The 26,069-nt window shown below is 39.9% G+C and overlaps 3 protein-coding genes and 1 long non-coding RNA gene across 5 annotated transcripts; all 4 read left to right on the plus strand.

Annotated features, from left to right (window-relative positions):
- Window positions 1-294: 294 nt before the first annotated feature.
- vps33a (VPS33A core subunit of CORVET and HOPS complexes) lies at window positions 295-6,822 on the plus strand. Its single transcript, XM_018669696.2, has 13 exons — window positions 295-454; window positions 763-828; window positions 1,001-1,128; window positions 1,255-1,441; window positions 1,714-1,830; window positions 1,955-2,129; window positions 2,490-2,683; window positions 3,487-3,613; window positions 3,900-3,967; window positions 4,487-4,624; window positions 4,823-4,960; window positions 5,068-5,236; window positions 5,921-6,822. Exons 1-13 carry the CDS (start codon window positions 353-355, stop codon window positions 6,112-6,114), a joined length of 1,803 nt encoding a protein of 600 aa, XP_018525212.1. The 5' UTR covers window positions 295-352; the 3' UTR covers window positions 6,115-6,822.
- A 363-nt stretch (window positions 6,823-7,185) lies between these two features.
- LOC127143224 (uncharacterized) lies at window positions 7,186-9,273 on the plus strand. 2 transcript variants are annotated; one of them, XR_007814493.1, is made up of 3 exons: window positions 7,186-7,309; window positions 7,420-7,618; window positions 8,331-9,273. It is a non-coding gene; the product is annotated as an uncharacterized LOC127143224 (long non-coding RNA). The 2 variants fall into 2 exon arrangements; XR_007814494.1 differs by having other exon boundaries at window positions 7,423-7,618.
- Window positions 9,274-10,268: 995 nt separating this feature from the next.
- ppp2r2aa (protein phosphatase 2, regulatory subunit B, alpha a) lies at window positions 10,269-21,270 on the plus strand. The gene is made up of 10 exons (XM_018668885.2): window positions 10,269-10,714; window positions 11,104-11,181; window positions 12,953-13,050; window positions 13,340-13,505; window positions 13,704-13,816; window positions 14,478-14,655; window positions 15,444-15,608; window positions 16,403-16,572; window positions 16,773-16,864; window positions 17,243-21,270. The coding sequence occupies exons 1-10, from the start codon at window positions 10,708-10,710 to the stop codon at window positions 17,520-17,522; spliced, it is 1,347 nt and encodes a 448-aa protein (XP_018524401.1). The 5' UTR covers window positions 10,269-10,707; the 3' UTR covers window positions 17,523-21,270.
- Window positions 21,271-21,846: 576 nt separating this feature from the next.
- On the plus strand, window positions 21,847-25,997 carry bnip3la (BCL2 interacting protein 3 like a). The gene is made up of 6 exons (XM_018668886.2): window positions 21,847-22,005; window positions 23,110-23,386; window positions 23,486-23,567; window positions 23,660-23,766; window positions 23,857-24,006; window positions 24,366-25,997. Exons 1-6 carry the CDS (start codon window positions 21,954-21,956, stop codon window positions 24,412-24,414), a joined length of 717 nt encoding a protein of 238 aa, XP_018524402.1. The 5' UTR covers window positions 21,847-21,953; the 3' UTR covers window positions 24,415-25,997.
- Window positions 25,998-26,069: the final 72 nt, after the last annotated feature.

Here is a 26,069-nt window from a genome sequence, read left to right on the forward strand (position 1 = left end):
CCAATGTCGCAATAATCTGAGACACAAACTGTCCGTAATACTGCTTTTAGTTGTTATTCAGTGAGCACCCACTACGCATGCGTTACACAAATTAGGCGCTAGAAGCTAAAGGCAGATAGCTATCTTGTTAGCTGGTTACTGCGATTAATTATCATTTTTGGACGGTTGTAAGATAGTGTAGACTACCGGAAACGAAGTTCACACAGGCTGGGGGTATTTTAGTAAATAGCTATACATTTTACAGTCGTTGGGCTGTATGGTGTGAACTTTCTCAAGATTTGATCTTCTTTGGTCACGTGATTGAGTTGTACCGCTGTGGTCACCTGATTACTTGTGTTGTTAATCAGGAAAAATGGCTGCCCACCTATCGTACGGCAGAGTGAATTTAAACATTTTGAGAGAGGCAGCACGAAAAGAGCTTCGAGAGTTTCTGGACAAATGTTCGGGGAGCAAGGTAAGGAACACACATTAACATATAAAACATATCTGTAACAGCGACAGTTAAGCCAGTCTCCTCACAGTCAGCGTTAACATCATCATGGGCTTGCTATGGGGTCAACAAAATTCATAATGTTGCAGGTTATTTTAAGAAATAGTTATGTTTTAAGTGTAGTTTAACCCCTAACAGTATACCTACAAGTTTATGTGGTTGTGAGTCGTAGTTTTCTGTAACTGTGGCTGCGGTTACCATTAGCTAAATCTTACAGCTAACATAACGTTTACTTTTTTGCATCACAAACTGTGTGTCGTGTGGCTCTTTAGGCCATTGTCTGGGATGAATATCTGACGGGACCTTTTGGACTGATAGCTCAGTACTCTCTACTGAAGGTAAGTACTATCTGTACACAGTTTCTGTATGATAAAGTAATCAAACAGACATGGCCCAGAGAAAGTAGCAGACGTCAAGACACAGTAATGCGCCATATATCTGATATAGCTGAGGCTGTTGTTAATTGTAGATGGCAAACAAAAGTTGTGTATTTGTCACTGTGTTTGTTAGGAACATGAAGTGGAAAAGATGTTCACCCTCAAGAGCGGCAGGCTTCCCTCTGCTGATGTCAAAAATATCATCTTCTTTGTCCGTCCCAGGCTGGAGCTTATGGACATCATTGCTGAGAATGTATTCAGGTCTGTTTACGTGTCTTGTTTCTTCTAAGCAGCGCTACAAGGCTTTTTCTCAATGTATTCTCAAGTCTTCTCTGTCACTTTTTAAAACAGATTACTGTGTTTAACACTTGTATTGTGCACCTTCAGTGAGGATAAGCTGCATTCGTCACGAGAATTCCACATTTTGTTCGTGCCTCGGCGGAGCATGCTGTGTGAGCAGCGGCTGAAGGAGCAGGGCGTGCTGGGTTCCTTCATCAACATTGATGAGTACATCCTGGACCTGATTCCCTATGATGGCGACCTGCTCTCCATGGAGTATGAAAGTGCTTTCAGGGTGTGTTCAACCTGTACATACCAGATATGCACCAGCCACCCACATTCTGTATTTACAGAATGTGCTGTTACGAAGTGAAGAATAGATTTCAAATTATCAGCAAGTCAGCCAGTATCTTCCCAAATTATCATATTGACACAATGATTATTATTTTTCAAATGTGTCAGATCTGTTGATGGAGATATTTTGAATTCCACACATCATATAGATTTGTAGCTGTGCTGTATTTGTGACGGTCATAACATATTTTTACTCCCTTTTGTCTTATGCAGGAGTGCTACTTGGAGAATGACCAAACAAGCCTTTACCACACAGCTAAAGGCCTAATGACCTTACAGGCACTGTATGGCACCATTCCACAGATATACGGGAAAGGAGAATGTGCACGTGTGAGTATTGTGTGATGTGGGGCATCATGAGTATTGCTCTGTACCGAATCTGATAATTGCATACGGACAGGTGCTCACAGATAAAAGAATTTGTTTGAGAAAGAAATTCTCTGCTTGTTCTCAGCATGTTGCCAACATGATGCTGAGGATGAAGAGGGAGTTTGCCGGCAGTCAGAATCAGATCCTGCCCGTGTTTGATACTCTGCTCCTCCTGGACCGTAACGTTGACCTGCTCACCCCTCTGGCCACACAGCTCACCTACGAGGGTCTCATCGACGAGATTTATGGAATCAATAATGGTCAGAATAAAGCTTTTTGATTCCTGGTGAATGCTCAGTTATATTTACAGTGCATGATATCTGCGTGTCCTGGAAGTTGTATTGATCACATCAAAATCTCAAGATAAAGGTCAACTTCTCTGTACAGTTTATTGCTTTGACAAGAATGAGGGTTTGGCTGCAGCCATTTTCATGTGGTGGCTTTCTTATTAACAGTCGAGTATTTTAAAAATGTATTTTTATCCCTAGCTATGTGTTTGTTTTGGGTTTTTCTCCGGTGTAATGAGACAAAAGAATAATCAGTCTCTATTTTAGATATTTTTAGTCTGCTCCTTTTTTTTCAATCGCCCACTCTTGTTTTAACTCCCTTCTGTCTTACAGGTTATGTCAAGTTGCCCCCTGAGAAGTTTGCACAGAAAAAGCAAGGTGAAGCGAGTAAAGATTTACCCACAGAGCCCAAGAAGTTACAGCTCAACTCAGCAGAGGAACTGTATGCAGAAATCCGAGACAAAAATTTTAACGCTGTTGGAGCAGCGCTCAGCAAGAAGGCCAAAATCATTTCTGCTGCCTTTGAGGTTCGTCTTCAACTTTGCCTGTCCTAGCATTTTTTCCTGCTGTAACATGATTATTATGTAATGTTTCCTTAATCACATAAATGTTAAAAGATGTAGTTACAAAGCCTTGCACTTCCTGGGAACTATAATAGATCTCCTCCAGACATCCTAACTGATCTGCTCTGATTGTAATCTCTGTGGCATTTTACACAAAGGTCACAACAGAAATCTACGAGGTTAAGGAAGTGATGACGATCACCTAGAGATAAAGATAATGTACTAATTGTTCAAGCAGAATGCCAAACACATTACCATTCTCTCATCAGCTCAGATCTCATATACACTGATTGTAATACAAACTACATTAATAGAAACATATTATAAGCAAAATTCTGCAGCATCAGAAGTATTCTGACCCTGGGAAGCAGTGAGCATAAGCAGGCTGCTCTTCACTAATATAGGGAGACACACTCTCCATTAGAAAGGTTTTTCACTGTTTAGTCTGAAGGGAATTTGTATAAATAGACACCAAAATAAAAAAATCATTTCTGTCTTTTGTGGGAGTTGAAGATGGGTTAGACTGTTTTTGCATATAAATATTATTAGATAAAGGAGCAAAAGCTTCCCATCCTTATTTTTGGTACCTCTTTGATTGTCGTGCCCATACCTGTTTTCCATCTAATTTCATTTACTGAGGTGTTATATGATTGACCCTGTGTAATTAAATAAATTGGTGTCATCATTTGAATGCTTTTTCTGAGCTGCACTATCAAACGTGTTCGCTCAGCAAGCGATGTGATATTTTTATTTGTCTTCTCTCACAGGAACGCCATAATGCCAAAACAGTGGGAGAAATAAAGCAGTTTGTGTCTCAGTTGCCTCATATGCAGGCAGCACGGAGCTCACTGGCTAACCACACCTCAATAGCAGAGCTGATCAAGGACATCACCAGTACGTAAATAACCCCATATTCTCCTTACCTCATCACATCTTGCATTTTGGACACCATATTTCATAACTGCAAAATGAAACCTTGTGTGTAAAAACTTGCTGATAACCTGTACTCTGAAAAAAGAAACCATTGTCCATCAGCCTTCTTAAGGACAATCATTTTCTATCCCACATTTATAAGGATTATAGTAATCTGTATTTGTCTCTCCTTTTACCATTTTATGTTTAAACCATCAAATATATTTGTTATACTATGATCAAATTAAATTAAGGTCTCTTGTTTCAGCATCAGAGGCCTTCTTTGATAATCTAACAGTGGAGCAGGAGTTTATGACTGGAGTCGACACAGACAAGGTAGAAATGTCCATTTCTCCGATGTTGATGCTGTTTATTATAACATCATGTTTCATGTGATTCACTAAAGTTGGCTACATTTTCTCAGCACATCTAATCTGAGAAATCTTTAAGATGATAAAACAAGAAATGTTGAATGGCGTTCTTTCTTTGTTAACCCAACCGGTCGAGGCAGATGGCCGCCCACCCGGAGTCTGGTTCTGCTTGAGGTTTCTGCCTCTTAAAAGGAAGTTTTTTCTTGTCATTGTCACCTAGCGCTTACTCATGGTGGGAATTGTTGGCTCTCTCTTTGTAAAATACTGTAATGTAAAGCGTATGGTCTAGACCTGCTTTATATGTACAGTGCCTCAAGATAACATCTACTGTGATGTGGCGCTATATAAATTAAAATTGATTTGACATTGGTTTTTCAGCTTCTGCTTCTGTTACTGGTTTGAATTTAAGAGCATTTAGCAAAAAATGGTTTCTAATTTTATCTATGATTCCACTGCATTTCTGAAATGTTATGTCATTATACAGGTGAACACATATATAGAGGACTGCATTGCCCAAAAGGATCCACTGATTAAGATTCTGCGCCTGGTGTGTATGCAGTCAGTCTGCAACAATGGCCTTAAGCAGAAGGTGTTTGACTACTACAAAAGGGAGATTCTACAGGTAGGGTCAAAGACATAATGATTTGTTTTTGGTGGTGTCTGTGCCCATGCATTCCTGCAGCATCAACAAAAAAATAGTGAGGGACTGCTGTACACTGTAGACGTGTTCCTCAAGAATTACTCAGTTGCATTAAATGCATAATCGAAACTGGTATGTGATCTATTTTTTAAATGTCTTTTTTGTTTGTTTTTTCTGAAGACCTATGGTTATGAACATATACTAACACTGAACAACCTAGAGAAAGGGGGTCTTTTGAAGCCACAGACAAGCTCAAGGAATAACTACCCCACTATCAGGAAAACCCTTAAACTGTGGATGGAGGATGCAAATGAACAGGTATGATATTAATGAAAGAAGAAGAAGAAAAAAATTGAGGATTAAACATGTGCACTTTTGAGGGTTTGAGGAGGACTTTGACTTTTTTTTTTTTTTTGTCCCCTCAGAACCCCAACGACATCTCCTATGTGTACAGTGGCTATGCTCCGCTAAGCATCCGACTGACCCAGGTCTTGGCCCGGCCCGGGTGGCGTAGCATTGAGGAGGTGCTGAAGATGCTTCCGGGCCCACACTTTGAGGAGAGACAACAGCTGCCTGCTGGGCTTCATAAGAAACGTAAGGACCATTAGGAACTACAGTAGGTCTGCTGTTTGTCCTGCTGCTCACTAAACAGAATAAAATTAAACAACCCCCTGCCTGGTACATGTAGATAAGACACAGCCTTTGTCAAATGCAGAACAGCAGCAGATTGATGACACAAAGCTGACAATACCACAGAACAACTGTCACTGCTTGTTTGCCTGGTTTGTTTGTGTTGAAAAGAAGGATAGATAAGAACACACTGCACTTGATTTGACACATCTCCATCTCCAGCTTTTCATATTGGCAATAGTAGGTGTTACACTGATGTGAATAATGAATTTAATTATACACTCAATATGAAATGTGCTAATTAGAACTGTGAGTTTGGGCATTAGATGGTTGACTTGTTTCCACATGCCTGCCTTACACTGGATTATAAAAGGTGATAATAGAGGACTCTAATCTAGGGGGAGGGTGATGGCTAAATTAGTGTTTTCACATTTCAAAATGGTGCTTTAGCAGAAGGAACTTGGCCCCGTTTTACATTCAGTTGTGTTATGTTAAAGTGAGCGATGCCAGAAATCTGATACCATGTCAGAAATAAAGGAAAATCCAAATGAAATTAAAATCTACGTCATGCTCACAATTTCCTCTTTTATTTAATTTAGCTTGTGCATTTTATTTTAGTGACATGCATCTCTTTTCACTGTCATACAGGCCAGCAGGGGGAGAATCGGACAACGCTGGTGTTCTTCCTCGGTGGAGTGACGTATGCAGAAATAGCCGCACTCCGTTTCCTCTCTCAGATGGAAGACAGCGGGATGGAGTACATCATAGCCACCACAAAACTCATTAACGGCACTACTTGGATCAAATCCCTCATGGATCGGCCTGAATGTCAGACCCCCTGAGTCACCTGCATGTACACCTGGCCACATCAAACACCCCATCCATCAGAAAACCTCAGCTGTTGTTTTTATGTCCATAGCAGTGTGCTGCAGGTGTTTCATTGATGTCTATGCTGGATAAAGAGCAACAGGCTCTTTAAAGGTGCCCTGTGGAGTTTTTTTGTGAACAAAGTTATGTTTACATTCAGTGTTACTGACTAAAACGCATTATGTGTATCTCGGAGGCTCTGTAAACATGTTGAATGCATTTCCTTCTTCATAACATTTGATTTTTTAAATCTAATATTTTAAATTGTCCATTGTTACATACCTATACCTATCTTTCTGGCTAGCTTTTATAGGTGCTTTTCTACACTTCTTTGCACATTAGCACCACCAACTGTCAATCGGTGGAATAGTGTGGAACCAGAAAAAAAGAATATGCATCGCATGGCTTGCAGCCTCATGCATGTTCATGATACAAATAAATTGTTGACCCATTTGTAAAAGAATTGCTCCACAGTGCCTGGTCATAAACAACACAGGGTACCTTTAATGTTTTTTTGAGCCACCAATCTGCAGCTAGGTAATATATAATATATACCTGTTTAATCCTACGGTTTATCATTTATCCCTTTGCCCACTGGTTAACTATGAAGCTATTGTATATATGTATGTATGATTAAAATCTTTTGGATGTTCACGATGATTAAAGATGCACTTTGATTTGCATTTTCTGTTGGCAGTTTTCTGTTTTGTGTGGCTTTTGCAGGGACAAAAATAAAATCTTCACTGACTGAAATTAGTCCTCTGTTATTTGGTCAAGTGGAAAGCCATTTTGACTATTGTTTAGTAGATCATTTTTGGAAAGCCAGGCTGATTGTGATTAGTAAGAGCAGATGAAAGGCAGGGATGGGAGTGTATCCGTCAGCAGTGGTCCAGCTCTCTGAAGGAGCAATTAGCACTGTAACAGGCCTCCCGATCAGCCGATAATGGCCCTGTGCTGTCTGGAGAGCTCAGCCCACGGCAGCCTATGATTTGACAGCGCAGGACACTGATTGAATTAGGAGGCCATTTGCTCCGTGTTCCGGTAGAGGATAACTGTGCTGCATGAGGGTGTTTGATCTCTGTTTCAGTCAATACCGCCTCCGTGCCTTACACTATGAACACAGGGAAACCTGCTGACAGCACTCAGATATTTTTGGTGAACTTTGCTCAGGTAAATCTATGTTAATTTCCTCCATTTTGATTGTCTAAAAGAAAATACTTACATTTCTAAATATTGCTAGATGGCCAAAATCTTACATTACAATTTCTTTCTTTGAGGAGCAGGTGCACTGACGACTTAAACTCCCATTAGATCACTCCCAGGGGATTCAGATCCTTGTGATCAGTTATTGCTTTTGGCTCCTCCTCTGCCATAAGGGCTTGAAACGCTCAAGGCAGCACACACCAACTTGGACTTCAGGGCTGGAAGCACAGGAGCCCACTTTCTGATCTGCTCCTGCCCTGCTCCAATAACACCAAGGTATGATTGGTTTTGATCTTGTTTGTCATCCATGCATGCTTGAAATTTGCTTGTTTTAATTCTTGCGTAATGGCAAACCTTTACTCAGTCAAGATATTAATATATTTTCAAACTGGTTACATTAACCAATATAATATTATTTTCAATTGTGAGGCATAATAGCAAAATTGTATATTTATATCAGCATTATTTATTGTGTTGAAGGAAACGCAATTAAACGTATTGAGTTTCATACCCTACAGCCTCAGCATGTCTCCCAAAAAATATCTGTTTACAGTTTCAGACATCATGCTGAACATGTTCAACAGTTAACATTGTTTGTGACTATACGCAAACAAAGCAGATCAATACTGAACCCACTTACTGTAATTCACAGATAAATTATTAACAGTGGTCGTGAAGCCTCCTCAGCTCCTACAAGGCTAGTAACAAATCTCTGATACAAGTAAACACATTTATTACACATAACACACCAAAAATAATGTATTTTCCACTTAGGAACTATGAACATAATATAAGATGTTTTTCATCCCAATGACTCCAAAGCTTTTTGTCTTATTTATTAATTTATATTCTATAAATATTCACGCTGTCAGAGTTGTTATAAACTTTCAGATGGGCCACCTTGGTGGAAATTAAAGATGTTAAATATTCTTTTGTATTCTACTCTGAAATCAAATATGACAAATGTGACAAATGTGTGTGTCTGCAGAATGGGTCGAGGTGAGAACATGGGACACCTGACTCAACCTGGTCGCAGGCAGAAGACACAGCAGGAGCCTCTGGATGTGGAGCCCTTGTTAATCCGCTTCCTCCGGACATTCAGGGAAATCCTCAAATTTGTTCTCTTCAGCTACACGGTGCTGTTTGGTGCTTTGCTCCTTGCCAGATGGACCACTTATTTTATGGTGGGGAAGTAAAAAGAAAGCGACTGTTGAAGAATGAGCCTGTTCTCGCACTCAGAGCTCATTAATGAAGTTGATCAGGCTGACCGTCTTGGGATTTGTGGTCTATGCAGTTCCTATAAATTATTAATATCTCTATACACAGCTGGAGTGATCATGTCTAAACGGGGAGTTGCAGGCATTTAGAGCAACTCTACAGTGAAACTCATTTTAAACTAGCTTATTTGCATCAGTTGTGTTTGTTGACAATGTGTTTAAATGTGCAATCTAGAAACTGTGATATCTGCTGAGCTGCAAAATTACCACAACAAAGCTGTTAAACATGTTTGTATGGTTGTGTAGCATACAAAAGCAGTACTGTGTATATTTGATTGATAAAAGCTTTAAAATGTTTTTTGTTCCATGGGAAGCAAATATAAAGTCTGGCAAAAATGTTCATGTAAATAAGACATATCAGCGGTGGCAATGTCAGTGGGGACTCTTTCTCTGTTATGGTGCTAATTTCTCCCAAATGAATCAGTGAAACAAAGCTGCCCCTCTGATGGGATCTTGTGTATCTGGGGAAGCTGAAGCACCAGGTGGATGTGGTGGACAACTGCCACCTGGGCCCTAGGCTTCCAGAGGGTCTAAAGACTCCAGATTCATTTTAAGGAAAATAATTTGTGGTAATTTGATTCATTACAAATTTGGTTGGCAATACTGTACACACCACCAAAGCACAATATAAAACAAATCTGATTTGGGCCTTAAGGCATCAACTGGATTATTACCTCATATTAAGGCCCCGTTTTGTATAGTTTAAAATCTAGTTTTAAGGTCTTTATTATTTTAGTCTGTATTGCAAAAACTGGGGTGCTCCTGTGGCCTATAGGGGTTAAGATAAGCCACAGTATCCCAGTTCAACTCTCACACTTTTTTTTGACTGTGTTGTAACTTTTTTTTAAACCTTCCAAAAACTAAACAACATACTGGACAGAAAGTGACACTGGAGAGAGGGGTGTCAGAAGGAACTTTTCATGAAAGACATTTTGACAAATCAAAATAGGAAAAGCAGATGTATAAACAATAATATGAATTATATATGAACATTTAGCTGCTTCATTTTCAGGGCTCTGATACTGTGTATGCTGCCTTCATACCCTTGCACTGACATGACTGACTGGAACATGTGGATGAGCCATTTTTATATTTTTAGTAATACCTGTTTTCCTCTTATGCCAAGTATGAAGTATGAAAATGTCTGTTGTGAAAAAGGCCTATAGGGGCCTATCAGTTAACTCACTCTTCACATCTGTGCACTGAGCTTGGCCTTTTCAGAGTGGCATCCTTGGATCTATGGTGGCATCCTCCTAAACTAATGTCAGGCAGGTGTCTCTGGAAGTTGTTGTTGTTGTGTTACAATTGTCAAAGGCATGCAAACGTCAAAATTGTTTGTTTTAGTCAGTAATCTAAAAATACATAACTTTTTAAAATTGATATACCATATACTGTGAACGAGATTTGAAAAATAATTTTTAAAAAATTAAATATAAAACAGACTTATCTAGATTAAACTTAAACTTAATTAAACTTCGTATCAAATCTAGTTTGCACTTTTCTGACTTCACTTTTGCTGAACTCACTCTGCGTGCGTGGGTTACTTCGATTTTATTCACTGAAACAATGCACATGGGCGGGGTTTAAGCTACAACAAGGTTTTCTAAACAAGTCATTTTGACTTTTCATTGAAAACGAAACGCGCAATTAATCAATTAACAAAGTGGTTTTCGGGGACAGGAAAAAAGACCCACGTCGTTGACCGTTCAGGGGCTAGCCAGGTTAAAATTTCATGGTGCCCTCTCACCGCTCTCTCCGTTTGAAGCCTGCTGAACGCCACCCGAGTTGCGCCATTTTGAAAGTGTAAATGCTAGGAGAGGCAGAGGCGAGGGAAATCTCAAAGTAGAGTGCAAAGTCTAAAAGCTAGTGCTGAGGTTTGCAATTTACTTTCTTTGGCTGAAAACTGCTTCGTGCTGTCTGTATCAACCGGGCCACGGACTAGTGCGGTCTTCGGAGTTACGAGCAGCAATCCCCGCTTCATTCCTCCACTGCTCCTCGGTCAGAACCACCCAGCCGACCCGGGTCAACACTGCTCCAGTCCAGGGCCCGAGCCCGCTACAGAGATCCCCTCTGTCTGAGTCGCTCACCATGGCAGGTAAAACTAGAGAGCAAAGACTGTGAGAGTGTCTCAGGTTGAATTATTATTCAACAATATCTGTTCTGCCCTGCACAGATGATGGGTTTGTCTCTTCTGTTGTGGTTAACCAGCGCAGGCTAACTAGCAAGCTAGGATACTTCCAAGATGCTAGTGTCTGTGTGTGTGTATGTGTGTGTCACTGACGTTTTCCACAGCAAACATGCTCAAAGTATTTCCAGCGACTGGGAATTTTCTGCACTAGTTATAATATGTCACTGGTATGAAGTTACATGCGACCTTGTTATCATATTACTGTTTCTTTTTATCTTAGTTAGCGCCAGGCTAACGCGTGTAAAGTTGTCTTTGCTTGTTGTGTATTAAAACTTGGGGGATTGTGTTCTGTGTAGGGGCCGGTGGTGGGAACAGTGATGTGCAGTGGTGCTTTTCACAAGTCAAAGGAGCCATAGATGATGATGTCGCAGAAGGTAAGTCCATGTGCTGGTCACTGAACATGTACTGTCTGGTTGGCATCCTGTGCGTGCTTGTTTGGAGGTTAGCTTTTTTGTGCTAGTGCTACACTTTGGTTTGGTTGGTTGTGTTTGGGGTATTTATATGTATGAAAAGTTATATGGTCGATTGCTATTTTAAAGCATCAGTCTGTCTGCACTTAAGTAAGAGGGTCAGTGGTGTGGCACTAATAGTCCAGTAGGCCTGTTACAGACTGGCAAAACTGGCGGACGGCTGACAACATTCATCTATTTTTGGCGTAATTGCTGTAAAGTGTCAACAGTCACTACTTCTATAATTCCCCAGTGTGTGCTATGTAATGCGTGCTGAGGAGTGAAATGCATATCAGAACTGAATAGCTGCAGGGTTTTCCCTCTGCAAGACAAGGGCATTTCTTTAACAAGTAGGAAGTCCAGGAAGCAACGAGTTTATTTGGTTGAGCAATCCGTTTGCTTGAGTTCTACTTCAAACGTGTTTCACAGAGTGCATTAATGGCCTAATTTAAAAAGGTCTGATTGGCCAAGACAAATGAAAAAACTTCCCCACTTAGGTCTGTAGTTTCTAGCTGTGCAGATGGTCTTATATTTTTAGACTTCAAGTGCACACGCATTTCAACTGAGGTGAGGGGAAGTTTAGTGGTGGTGCTCAAAGCATCAAAGAATGAAATGAAAATCTCAACAGCAAGGTGTCTTTCCAGAAACACATTCTCTTTGGTTTGATTACCTAGCATAATCCACTCTCAGGACTGATTTTATTGTACTGTTTTCTAACAAATAGAAGTTCCCAGTGAAAAGTACAGATGACATTACGGTCTGTTGATTATTCTTGAACACAGTGCCTGGATGGTGCCTGATGGTGTAATTAATGGTGGTGTAATTAATGTGAATAGTGCAAAAAAAAAAAAAAAAGTCCATGCAGTAGGTGATTTTTATATGCATACTGTAGTTTTCATCTCCATATGAACAGAGGGACCAGTGATCGGTTGTAACTGCCCCTTTTTGCATTGTCCAATGAGTAAATTCACAAGTGCCCTAAACACCTATGTTTACAGTACATGACAGTCTTATTTGTGTGTAAAGGACTACACAGTTGTTTACAGTAAGCTTTGCCTGAGAACAAGTATAAATGTTGGCCTCTCCTTGTTTCAATAAACAGCAGCACACAGACTGAAAACACTTCAATAGTGCAGTATCTTTATTTGACTCCTGCTGAAACAGTCTCCTTCACTCTGCCCTTTTTGTTTTATATGAGAGTTTGTATGGAGTCAGGTCGTATCAGGCACTTTGTGTACTGTGTTAAGAGAGGAACAACACCATAGTCTATATTAAGGATTGCACCAGCTCAGAATAGTGCCAGTCTGTAAACAGAGATTGATTGTTGTATTGTTGGATTTGATGAGAATGCTTGTCTTTGAAAAGTGCTGAATAGCTGTGAATGGCAAAGTTTTTTTTCCTCTTAGATTTTTGGTTTCATTGTGCTACCACACTGTAATGTGTGTGGATATATATATATATACATCTTTGCTCTGTTGTGTTTTTACCAATGGTTGATGTGGCTTTCACACCTCACAGGTTGACAGAGCAGCAGCAAACTTGCATTATGTTTAACGCTGCTGGAAAAATTGTATGCATCATTGGGAGGAAATGAATCATCAGAAACCAGACTACTACCGCGGCAAATAAGACTCTTAAATAAGGTTGCTAAGTTAAAAAGATTGACGATATGCTAATTACACTGCCTTTTTGACAGCTGATATCATATCTACGGTTGAATTCAACCACTCTGGGGAGCTACTAGCCACTGGGGACAAGGGGGGTCGTGTAGTCATCTTTCAGCAGGAACCAGAGGTAAGTTTGGGTTACTCATCTGACTAAACTAAATCTGTACAAACAGTGCAGTCATTGTTTTTCACATTGGATAAATTTATGAACTTGGTCACACAGGCTGTTCATGTTACAGAACTCAGAATTTAAACTGAAAATACCATTTGAATAAAAAAAAGACAAAATAAATGTGTCTCTTTGTGTCTTCTTGGAATACATGAGCTGAAACGCTGGTTCTTGCTTTCAGCATAGGTCTATTCGTGCCCTAATAATTCTTAAACTAAACTCTGATCTGCTTTCTGTTTTTGCGTAGAGTAAGGATCAGCCACAGTGCCGGGGAGAGTACAATGTTTACAGCACCTTCCAGAGCCATGAGCCTGAGTTTGACTACCTGAAAAGCCTTGAGATCGAGGAGAAGATCAACAAAATTCGATGGTTGCCGCAGAAAAATGCAGCACAGTTCCTTTTGTCTACAAATGGTTAGTAAACCACCAGATTCAAATTCAACTGATTCACTGTAGCAAGAATGAATTGGTGACATGGAGATATTTTAAACTGAAACCTTTCCGTCTGTTTCCTCTAGAGACACCATTTAGCAGCAAGTAATCTAAATTTACACAGTTTCTTGTGTCACTGGAGAGGAACTTTTCATAATCTCTACTCTTTCTCATTGGCAGACAAAACCATAAAGCTGTGGAAAATTAGTGAGCGCGACAAGAGACCAGAGGGCTACAACTTGAAAGAAGAGGATGGGCGGTACAGAGATCCTAATACTGTCACAACACTACGGGTGAGTATAAATTGGTTTATCACTGTCCCAGTAATGTTGAACATGTATGTGTCATTAACCATGTCACACTATGTTGGATTTGTAATTGTAAGTTACAGCTGAGATTCTATACTTACTTCTCAATGAATAAATGAATAAATCAAGGTAATGAATTAAAAGGGACATATGTTTAGCTTGGTTGCAAGTTATGTTTGTAGATTGTTTTTGATTCATGAAGACATTTAACAGTCATAGTGACATGTCTTACCAACAAAAGCACAGGTGTAACTAATGACACTCGCAGTTCATTCCTGTACGTACTGCAGTGCAGCCATTAATGTTATTAGTCACACCTGTGTTTGGGAAATCACAATGTCTGCTCGGTTTATTCAGCTTTACTTTCACAAAACATTTTCTCCCTGGTCATGTGAATCCTCCAGTTTGTGAAACACTTATCTATATTTATTGAATAGTTCCCAAATATAGACTCAGTTTAACAGACTAGCTTGTTAAACAGAGGCCAGACTCTTCTGTCTTTGTTTAAAAGACTGTTATCTGGGACGGTTCTTTTTTTTCTTAATCGTAAAAATGTGATTTATAAAATACAATATGAAGTACAATATGATGACCACACAGTCGTCCTTAAAAACTGAAGTGATCTTAACCCCGCTCCTCTCCTCAGGTACCAGTATTCAGGCCCATGGACTTGATGGTGGAAGCCAGCCCTAGACGAGTGTTTGCAAATGCTCACACTTACCACATTAACTCCATCTCAGTCAACAGTGACTGTGAGACCTACCTGTCTGCAGATGACCTGCGCATTAACCTCTGGCATCTGGAGATCACTGATCGCAGCTTTAGTATCCTTTTGTTCTGTAACTCTGTACATCTGTTATAGATCCTGACATAAGGAAAGGTGTGGCATGACTAGTAAGATGCATCCTTTCAGGCCAGTAGAAGATTTTCCCACATGTTTTATTATTGGGCATTTTAATTTCTAGGCACCAACTACTCTTGTTATTTGAAAATGTTTATTTGTTGTTTGAGTTTCATTTGATCAAGAAAAAAAAGGTGTGAAACTTGTGGTCAATTTTAACTAAACATAAGTTTGCGGGAGTTCTTTTTTTTTCTGTATCTTTAATGTGTGAAATAATGAATGGTCTGTCCTGCTTTGCATGGTTCTTTCTTTTGAGGTGTTCAAACTCACTTTTAGATTAATATTGATGATATTATGTTAGACTGAAAATTGAAACCCACTTTATTATGAGGACAACCTTTTCTGATTCATGTAAATGAATCAATCCAATTTATTATATAGGCAGTACAAACAATGACACTGTTGCTCTGTGCCACAAAAAATAACTGTAGTGCATTGGTGCTCACCACAGTGCCATATTTGATACAACCACCAGATGTCCCAAAGTGAGGATTTTCAACTTCTACACATAGGCTAGATTTAAAAAAGTTAAATGTGTTTGTTTGACCCCAAATTAGTTATGGTGTAAAGAAATATTTTACTCCTGCCCTGAGCTGACCACATGACTTTGTCTTGAGAAAGTAATAGAAATGTTCATGTATATTTGAGGTATCTCTTTTTAAGTTGTGGGAATGTCTGTTTAGCACCTTGACCTTAACCTCACTTCTTCAGATATTGTTGACATTAAGCCAGCCAATATGGAGGAGTTGACAGAGGTCATCACAGCAGCGGAGTTTCACCCCAACCAATGCAATACTTTTGTCTACAGCAGCAGCAAGGGCACCATCCGCTTGTGTGACATGAGGGCATCAGCTCTGTGCGACAAGCACGCCAAAAGTAAGCTAGGTTCATTATTGCTATGTGCCCACAGGGGAATAATGAGATGTGTCTGTGGTATGTCTGGATGATGGACAATGAAACAAGAAAGGTTAGATTTTCAGAAGAAATTTCTGTGTGTTCACTTAAGTAGAAAGTTGGTGCTTAAATGCATATCAAGAGACAAAAAATCCCCGATTGACCAGCCCCTACTGTGAGGCCAGTCTTTTTCCATAAAGGGCTATGGTAATAGTATCTATATCAACTGACACATGTGGTGACTAGAATGGCTTTCAGATCCCGGATGTTTTGGTTGGGAGGTAGCTTTCAGTTGTAACAGTTGAGCTACAGCATCTGCAGGAAATCTGCTTTAACTGTGCTAACTTCTGACCCATGGTACCACCTAGGCACATTTGTAAATGCTTTCCTTCATTCAGCTAACAATTGCCTTGAAAGCATAACTTTCAGTGCTGAAGAAATTAACTATGTGAATTGCAGCACAAGTGTCTAAATATGATGATCTGTAAAGTGTGCGCAGAATTTAAATGAAGATGGAGGCCTCAAGTTATTGTATTGGAGTTAATTTCAGGTCATTTCCATAACAGTTCCTTCTCTCTGTTAGATTTTTCAGTTTTAGAGAGAGCAGGCTAGAAAGAAACAGTAGAAACATGATAGTATGTACATGTATGATAGTGTTTGCCAAAAATGCAGGACAGACTAAAATATGTTGCTGCACTTAAGTGCACCCAGCTATATAAAGATTGTTAATAGTAGTCAGGGAATACTAATGGGATGCATCCTTTTCTTTTTTGAAGTGTTTGAAGAGCCAGAGGATCCAAACAATCGTTCGTTCTTTTCTGAAATCATCTCATCCATCTCTGATGTAAAGTTCAGCCACAGTGGAAGATACATGATGACCCGCGACTACCTGTCTGTCAAAATTTGGGATCTCAACATGGAGACCCGACCAGTAGAGACATATCAGGTCTGTAACTGTTGCCATACCAAGATAAAAATAATGTCAGTTTTTGTTTCTGCAGTACATAAGTCTGACATAATTCTACTGTTTCTCCACAAGAGGGAGGTGTTTGAAGCCACAATCAAAACCTCCAGGTCTCCTGTTTTCACTCATGCACAACTTGTGATTGTAACTTCAACACCTCTTCATCACTTTTCTTTAAACAGGTGCACGAATATCTCAGGAGTAAGTTGTGTTCACTCTATGAGAATGATTGCATCTTCGACAAGTTTGAGTGCTGTTGGAATGGGAATGACAGGTGAGCACCTGTTTCTTTTCTTTTTTTTGTTAATATGTCCAGTCATTGTAACAGTTTGCCCTCAGGAGAACAGTTGTAACAGTTTCAGTGCAGTCATGTTTGGTTTCTTTATCATGTCTTGCAATTCCCCACACATTCAACAAGCATGACGTGAGAAAATGTTTTGGGCTGACTCTTACTTGGCACATCTGAACCCAGCAAAACTGGCCTTATCATTCAGTGAGGTTATCGGCCTAGTGCAGAGCATAAGGCCACACAAAATTTGGTTTGCGTGGCAGAGGGCTATTCTGCACATGCTTGGGGTAATAGTTTATGACAGATAACAATACACTTGTGTTTCAGATTATTTTTCGTAATTCATACTTTGTCTCTCTGCAGCGTTGTGATGACCGGTTCCTACAACAACTTCTTCAGGATGTTTGACAGAGGCTATCGGCAGGACGTAACCCTAGAGGCGTCGCGGGAGAACAGCAAGCCGCGATCGGTCCTGAAACCTCGCAAAGTAAGCACGGGTGGGAAGCGCAAAAAGGATGAGATCAGTGTAGACAGTCTTGACTTTAACAAGAAGATCCTCCACACTGCCTGGCATCCCCTGGACAACATCATTGCTGTGGCCACCACCAACAATCTGTACATATTCCAGGAGAAACTCAACTAGCATTTGTTGAACCGCTCAGATCCCAGTTTCTGTTTGAGCCCCACTGCTCTGATACAAACATAACAAACTATCTGTCCGTCTTTGGCTAAATCCCCAAGTCTTGGTATGATCTGCCCTTGGTGATTTTAAGTATTGAGTGTGACAGGACTTACTCTGTCAGCACAGTACATCCAAACAGACCATCACAAGCACATATTCCATGTGTATTACAAATATATAAATGCAGGGTTTGTAGATCTGAGGCCAGACTTTGGGACTTAGTGTCATGGGTTTCCCCCATTAGAGTCACTCCATTCACCAAGTTACCGTTTGCAACTCCACTACATCCCAAACCAAAGGGAAAATGTGTTAAATACACATATTTGGCTCGTTTGTTTCCTTATTCTTTGGTGCCATCATGACATGATTCATTGTAATAGCTATCAATTGTTGCTAAGTTTTTGTAGCTACCATTTTATTAGTTTGAATAGGAAATTATTTCTGCTGTTTATACATCTTTCTCTCACCATGTTCTTCCTACTAGCCTGAAACACTGCTAATACAAGCCGTCAACACTCCGTATTTGCTCCAAGTATTTGTCAAGTTGCCAAGTTCACTTGTCATGTCTTTCCTAATATACAGTATGGTTATGCTGTTAAAGGACTACTATTTTGGCTCATTCTCTTACAATAACTTACATTACTGCTAACCTTCGTCCACAGTATACCAATGTTTATTACATCAAATTTTTAACTTCAAGGCAGCCACTGGTTTACATTTATTTCTCTACGGTAAGTAAATCAACATACTTGAGCCCGATTTGATGTGTACTCCACCACAGTGAGCTTCTTGTTGAAGTAAATGGCCTAAAATCAGCCATTTTAATGCAGGAAGTAATAAAATTTACTTTATCCTTTTAACAGCATCCATGTTTGTCCTCTAGGTTAGAGAGACCAGATACCTTGTAAATGCAATGGCTATTGAGTGGCTGAAGCTCAGAACTTTACTGCTAGAGGATCCTTAACATATCAGATTCAGGTTTTCAAAATGATCCCAGGTCTCCGCAACACTACCAAAACCTGACTAAATGTTCACTGAGATGGATTACTTATCTCAAGCTCAAGCCTGTAAGTTGATTTGTGTACTGAAATGGCTAGATTTAGAGAAAGTGAGCAGTAATGTATATGTAATTTGTAGTTAATGGGCTAAAACATTAAAGAAAAAAATCTCATGTAGTCCTTTAACGTGGACCCAAGAATGGCGTCTGCACACATTCGTCAGGTATTGTGGTTTTGGGAGTTGAATGGAGGCTAATCATGCCAAAGTAACCAGTCCTATACCCTCTAAAGTTGGATTAATTTAAAGCTGTCTTGCAGACGAGGTGCCCCCCTGATTAGGCCGGTCACCCCTTTCATATGTGTGGACCACCATATAAAGCTCAGGACAAAAGCTTATATACGTGGAAGGGCATGGTGGCGTGCTGTGGCCGAATTCTCTTGTGGTTTGTGGCACCAACATTAAGTGCTGCTGTCAGCTTCCCCACAAAGCACGTTGTGTCGTCGTAGACTGATCGCTTTACCCTCTGGATCTAGTTTTTGTTTGTAGTTTTTTTATGATGTTTTGTACCGTACCTGATAAAAGAAGAAAAATCACTATAGCTGATTTATTTTTGTATAAATTAAGGCAATAGGATTACAGTCTGATCACTGTAGTTTCTTTAGATGTCTATCTCGGACTGATTGTAGATGGAAGGTCGCTTGAAGGTCAGGTAACCTTTTTGTAATCTGATTTTGGGACATTTTGTTCATTCTGGCAGATATTTGTTTGAAAGCTAGAGACTTTTTGTGACATCAAGGAAGTGTGTTGTTTCTGATGTGGATGTCCAAAGAAAAGTATTTTCAGGTGTCAGTACCTCTGTAGTCATAAGCACTATAACAGGTTTTTTTTTTTTTTTTTTAATTTGGCTGACTGTAACTGATGTTTATGTAGAATTTAATTTGGACACTTCAGAATTAGATTCTGAGTTCATTTGGATCTTAATGTTCTGTTTTTGTGCCATGGTTTTGTTTATGAATCATTTTGTTCGCTGTGAAAGAATAGGTCCTAGTAGGCCTAAATGGGAAAGGCATTTTAATCAACTTGTAATGTTAAAACTGTTAAATCAATTTCTCTCTAAAACTAGTCAAGTCAATTGACTAGGCAGAGTTACTGATTCTGAATTATTGTATGAAATGTCTTATCTCGCCTGTGATGCAGGGGTAGCTCTCCTACACAGACTTGTTTATTTAAAAAGGAGAATTTGTGAAGCACTTGGTTTGTAGATGATTGTTGTAATGGAAGCAGTCATTAATGACTGTACTGAACATGGGAAAAGTTAACTCTGCTGTTTCTCTGCTACACTATGCTTCAGCCACATGCTGCCACTTCTCTTTGGAGCAGACTGGCTGGTCATAGCACAGTTTTCCACTTCATTACAATTATGTTCTGGTGACAGATTAAGCCATTGAATCAGGGCATGAAGCTTACTGGTCCACTGGATCACATTTATGTGTTACTCCTACCATAGAGAACTGATTCCCAATCACTAGGATGCCATCAAAATATCCACCCATCTCCATATGTGGTGTTAAGCTACTGTTGAGTGTCTCTCTCTCAGGGCTCTGGGTAATGTCCTCTAGAAATAAGACACTTCTAAAAAAATTTTACAACCATATGATAAACACCTTTTCTTTATTGTCTGATGCAAAATTGTGTTAGGGTTGTTCAAGTCATTTGCCTCATGTCATATTTGTATAAACCTGTATAATGTGGCACCTTTGTCCCATTCCACAGTCAAGGATGATTCAATCAGTTAGCCACCAGTAAACAAGAAAAGGGAGTTGTCCATTCAAAAAATATTAGATCAGTGATCAGCTTTGTCCTGTCATTCATTCAAAATGAGAAATGTTTGAAAATGCAAAATCTGTATAGAAATAGTACTGGATCAGAATTGGCAAGTGTACATTTACATTGACTTTTATAAAATCCAGTCTTTGCAGACGCAGCAGAGATGGTCATCACAAACTGTATGAGTGTCACTGACATTCATAAAAAAATAAACTAACCAATAATCTTTTTCACTTTCCCCTCATGTCTCCATAGCTATTGTTCAAGGCTATGGTATAAACCACAAAGATGTTTAGAAGTGCCCTGTTGCCTTTCTTATAGCATTAAGAAGAAATAAGATAATCAAGTATGTTTCTTGAACTTTCTGGCATGCCAGACAGGAGACTGCTCAGGGGAATTTACTGCTGCTCTGTGATCAAAACCTTGTTCCTTCAAGAAGGCAGCATTTCAGGATAAACTGCCTTACTTACAGGTAGATCCTACATTTTTTACATTCAAGTTTCTTTATTGGCTTTTAAACATGAACTCTGGGTCGACTAAACTCACCCTACATACAGCATAAAGGATCAGGAAATCTCAAAGAAACTGTCTTAATTGGAGCTATGAGGTTTTTCCACAGGCAGCAGCATTATATACATGTCTAATGTATCACAGGAGTTAAAACAAAATGCACTTTTATTTTTGTGAATTCATTAATTTGTATGTTCTTGTTTATTTCTTTTTAAGGGGCTCTTGAATAAAGATTGTCGGAGAGTTTTGGTGATCTGTTTAAATGGTTCATTGTACAGCTATGTTTGTCTTTGTCAAATGGAATAAAGTACAGTTTAGATGAAAAGTAATAAAGAATTTCAAACCTGAATTCTGAATAAAAAGAATAAACTACTCTATGGTTTGTGTATAACAGGGAAGAGGCAAAGAGTTTCCCTGAAATCATGTGTTGTGCACGTAACCCACTGCTTGTCATTGTACATGATATGGGGGAAATGCATCACTTAACATTCATATACTGTACAAGTTACAAGTTATTCATAATCCACAGGGTCCCTTTTATGTAGGGTGACGTATATTAGACCCATCCTTTTACAGATCTACAACACAACAACATAACACCACTAATGGATATGCGTGTCTCCCCACCTCAATAGTTAAGTCCAGCCAGCAGTTACGTTTGAAGAGTGAGTGATAGGAGGTGACTGGGGCCAGCTTTACTACTATCATCAGTCCTCAAACCCTCCACAGGCTCAGATGGCTCAGATAGAAAGAGCCCACCCATGTCCTTCACTCCAGCACATCAGCTGGTCAGGAACTGATGATAGCACAACGCAAAATTTGATCTTAAAATTTTAGTAAATCTTATATTCATGTCTATTTGTGACCAGTGACTAATTAATATATAATAAAAATAACACATTTAAAGGAAAAGAAAACCACTCTTCCTGACTCAGAGCTGCTATTACAGTCTCTTGCCTGTCTGTGGTCTTGTCTGGACTGGACAGGTTTAGCGCATGCGCACATGGTAGTTTGTCTGCGTGTCATGTTGATGAATGCTTAGACTGGGGAGTCAACATGTCCACCGCTGCTGCTCAGCAAAACAATAACGAAGAGCCCGGGCTTCATGGTACGTACCATCATCAGTTTTCCCTTTCTCCACGTTGCAGAGGCTACGGTAGATACACTTAACAAGTGCGTGTGTTTTTGAGAATATTCATATAATGAAGGTTTTATTGTAAAAGTTACATCGAGTCTGGAATTTCCTCTTCTTCTGGGAGGGGTGGCGGGTGATGTTGTTTGTCGTCACGAGTTAGCTGGCCAATTGAATTGCGATAAATGTTTGATTGATGGAGAGGCAGCCAATCGCGTACACGAGACGGCGTTGGGCGGGCTCTAGCCTAAATGAAAACAAGTTTGGGACAAAAGACGAAATACAATTTTTTTCATTCGCGACTATTATTTACATTTTCTGATAATAGGCCATATTACTTTGACTCTTTGTGTAGTCGAGTTGTCGTTTTGTTCAACAGGGCTTTCTAATTAGATGCTAATTCTACCGGAAGACAATGGTAGGATGTTAGCCCAAGCGCCTGCACACTAACAGCTCCCAAAACACATTTAAACCACTAAAAGGTGTGTTCACACTTTAATCGATAAACTGTTTCCTTAAGAACTAAAACATGAGCTCGGACAGAAAGCTCGGGACGTGTGCTTTAAATGTGGCAACATCACAGCTGGAACAGCGACATGCCTGGGCAGATTGTCTCCCACTGCACTCCACAGTTATGCAAGACCTCACATGAGAGCGGCATGGATGGCAAAGTCGTCCGTAAACGTGCAGTCGGTCATGAATACGTGCGTCGTCGAATTACATGAATTACTTTCTACATTTAGCGAACCCTGAGCGGAATAAAAGGGCGTCTCGTGTTTGCATTGTGCTCACCCAAGCCCACAGGCTGTAAGAGAGATTACATAACACCACCACCCCCCCGTCTGGGAAAAAAATGTGCAGGCTGTTTGTGGGGCAGTGGCACAAAGAAATGCATGCTATCATGGATGCAGTGCAGAGCCAGTTCATTTGAATGCACAGTGTCAGTGGTGCAGGAAATGTAGGTCAGCTGTTTCCTTTTGAAAGGAGACAGAGGTGTGTTTCTGTGTGGTATTCTGTCGGTTTAACACAACAAGCCCTAATTTCCCTTCCGTCTCTCCTCTTGACCTTTGTGTTGCCAAGGCTCTTGGGTAGAGCTGGAGCTGAATGGGAATGGGAACACGGGGACCCAGGGTGCGCAGCCCAACCTGCTACTGACACCCGCTGCTGACCAAATAAACGCGAATGCTGGCATGAGCCAAACTCTGCAGACCTTGGAAGTAGTGCCCGAGAATGATGAAACCCTCATTGGAGGACTAGAGCATGTGCCGTCATCTTCCTCAATCCACAATGGAGACATGGAGAAGATCCTCCTGGATGCACAGCATGAATCCAGCCCAAGTAGCTCCTCCTGTGATAGGTAGGAATAAAGACCATCATATACTACTTAAAGCTCTGACAAGTGTGTTTGCATGGAGGTAAAGTGGATTTTTTTTTTAACTATAGTGTGTTGAATCAGTCCTCACAGGCCACCAAGTCCAGATCAGGATGAGGGTCAGATAACCTTTGACGTGGAGATGTCCAGCCCAAGGGGTAGTCAGGTAAATCAACACATTTAACTCTAAAACTGAAATCCTTTTCAAGTTTTTTCATTTAGTGCTAAAACCAAATTGCTTCACCTCATTATTTGCAGTCAGAGGAAGACGGTGCAGAGAAGGACAGAGAGGAAGACATCCTAATGAATAAAGAAGTAGACTGGGTCGCTGATTGGTCCAGCAGACCAGAAAACATTCCACCAAAGTAAGAAGACACTCCCACATCCAGAATCATTTAGTAATAGTTTTTCAGGATGTTGTCCCCTAATTGTTTCCTGAAATAATTTTGCATTAGGGAGTTCCACTTCAGGCACCCCCGACGTTCAGTGTCTCTCAGTATGAGAAAGAGCGGAGTCATGAAGAAAGGCGGCTTCTTCTCTGCTGAATTCCTCAAAGTCTTCATCCCATCCTTACTCATCTCACACATCCTCGCTCTTGGCCTTGGGTAAGTCTGAATTCGTGCAGCTCTGTCTTTGTGTAATACAGAGCTCAGCTTTGCAGTGAGAAAGGCACATTTTCTCGAGTTGCTTTTATGTTTTTCAATTCATGTAACTGATGCCTTTCTACTCAGACCTGGGCCTCATTTATAAAACAGTGAAGCAGACCTGTGGCAGCAAATCACCCCTGAGTGATGCACCTCTCAGCTGCATACTGAAGGCTTAGGTGTAGAGTAGGAACCAGCAACAGAGAGTCAGCATTGCTATTTTTCATTGTTTCCAAATTGTTTTTATGCATCACCCTGGTTTTTGGGGCTGGTTTGATTTCAGGCATTGTCTTGATTTTTATTTTATTTTTTTCTTGTAGGGTGTACATTGGGAAGAGAATTGCCACAGCCTCCACCAGCTCTTACTGAATACAGGATGAAGCAGTGCCTGGATGTTCTCCTATCTCCAAGTCTCTCATTCATCCTCCTGTAGTCTCTCTGCATCTATTGTACGCCCATATTCCCCTTCCAATCTGCATCCAATTCTGTCCCATAATTGTAGATGTTAGTGATAGAAGTATACGCATTACGTAATGTGGTTGCACTCCATCACATTTTGACACAGGGCAACGTTATACCTAGCAGTTGTCACCAACTCCAGTCCAGTAGATAACAGATGCTGGAATATATTAGTCATCCTTTACAGCTCAGAAATATGTGACATGGATCTGATGTCAGGTGGCTTCAGGGTGTTAGATTTTTTCTGAAATTTCTCCAAGTGTTTTAATGTTGTGCCATGAGAAAATCTGGCCTTTCTCCTAAACTGCATCTCTCCTCTGATTTTCTCAGTAGGCAAGGTGTATGAACCAAAAATATGCGCCATATCTGCAATACAAAGTAACCGAATTGGCTCCGGGGAACAGAGGGGACTTTTATCGCCTTAACTTTTTGAGTTTAACATTCAAGGTGCAGTTAACTGGGGGAGGGGGAGTGGGCAACAAAAATGGTGCAGCACAAGTGGGATTAGTCTTGAAATTCCACACATTTTTGAGAGTAGAAGTTGAATCATGTTGACTCCTGAGGGTTTCTTTTAAAAGCTTTGTTTTTTTTTTTAAGGTTGGAAAGCTTAAACATTGATGTAGTATGTAGCTCCAAAATTTTACCACAGGATTGTTTGAGTATATTATGATAATGGAACCTAGGCCGGATGGCAATTTTACCAGGCCATATGCTATTTTTATTTCCTTCTGCCTACATATCTTCTTCTTTAACACATAATATAGCAGCAATGGCAAAGTGCCAAATTTGTATCTTTTCACCACTGCACATTGGTGATTTACCTTAGACTGTTTTTTGATTTTCTTATATGTTTAGGTATTTAAATATGTAGATGTGAAAAATAATTTAAGCTGTGATCTGCCCCATGTAATAGACACCTTTTGACATTGTATAATTTGTTTATACATTGATATTAATGCATATTATAGCTTATGCATTGTGGCAGTGTAAGTAATGTGTTTTTGCTGTCGTTTAATTGCTGAAGCGTCAGTGGCAGAAACCACCACAGAGGAAGGTGCCTCATTTCCAGGGGCCTCATTTTGAAGAGTGTTATCTGACTTTTATCTAGATTTCACTGTGCAATCATTTCACATGGTATGATACAAATAAACAGCGTACAGTGTGTGCAGAACTTCCAGAAAAATGATAGCGGTAGAAAGCATTTGATGCATGATTTCTGTATATTGATGCTGATCGAATGACTGGATGAGTCTTCTGTCAGTGTTTGTAAATGGATGACATTATAATCACATGGAAAAATCATTGACCATAATGTACAGTATTGGCTGTAGTGGCAGTGTTGGTTTTCAAGCACTCAACATGCATTTAGGCTTTAATGCATTATATAACTCATACTAACTCATAAACTGTACATGTCATCATAACAGGCTTGTGTACAGTTGATCAGTGTGCAATACAGAGCATTTTGGAATTTGAATAAAGTTTGTACTGTATACAGTGGCTGAGATATAAATACAGAGGAAGTGAATAGAGATCCATAGACCTTAATGCATTATTTAAGCCAT

Source organism: Lates calcarifer, linkage group LG13 (genome assembly GCF_001640805.2).
Source record: "Lates calcarifer isolate ASB-BC8 linkage group LG13, TLL_Latcal_v3, whole genome shotgun sequence".
Classification (NCBI taxonomy): domain Eukaryota; kingdom Metazoa; phylum Chordata; class Actinopteri; family Centropomidae; genus Lates; species Lates calcarifer.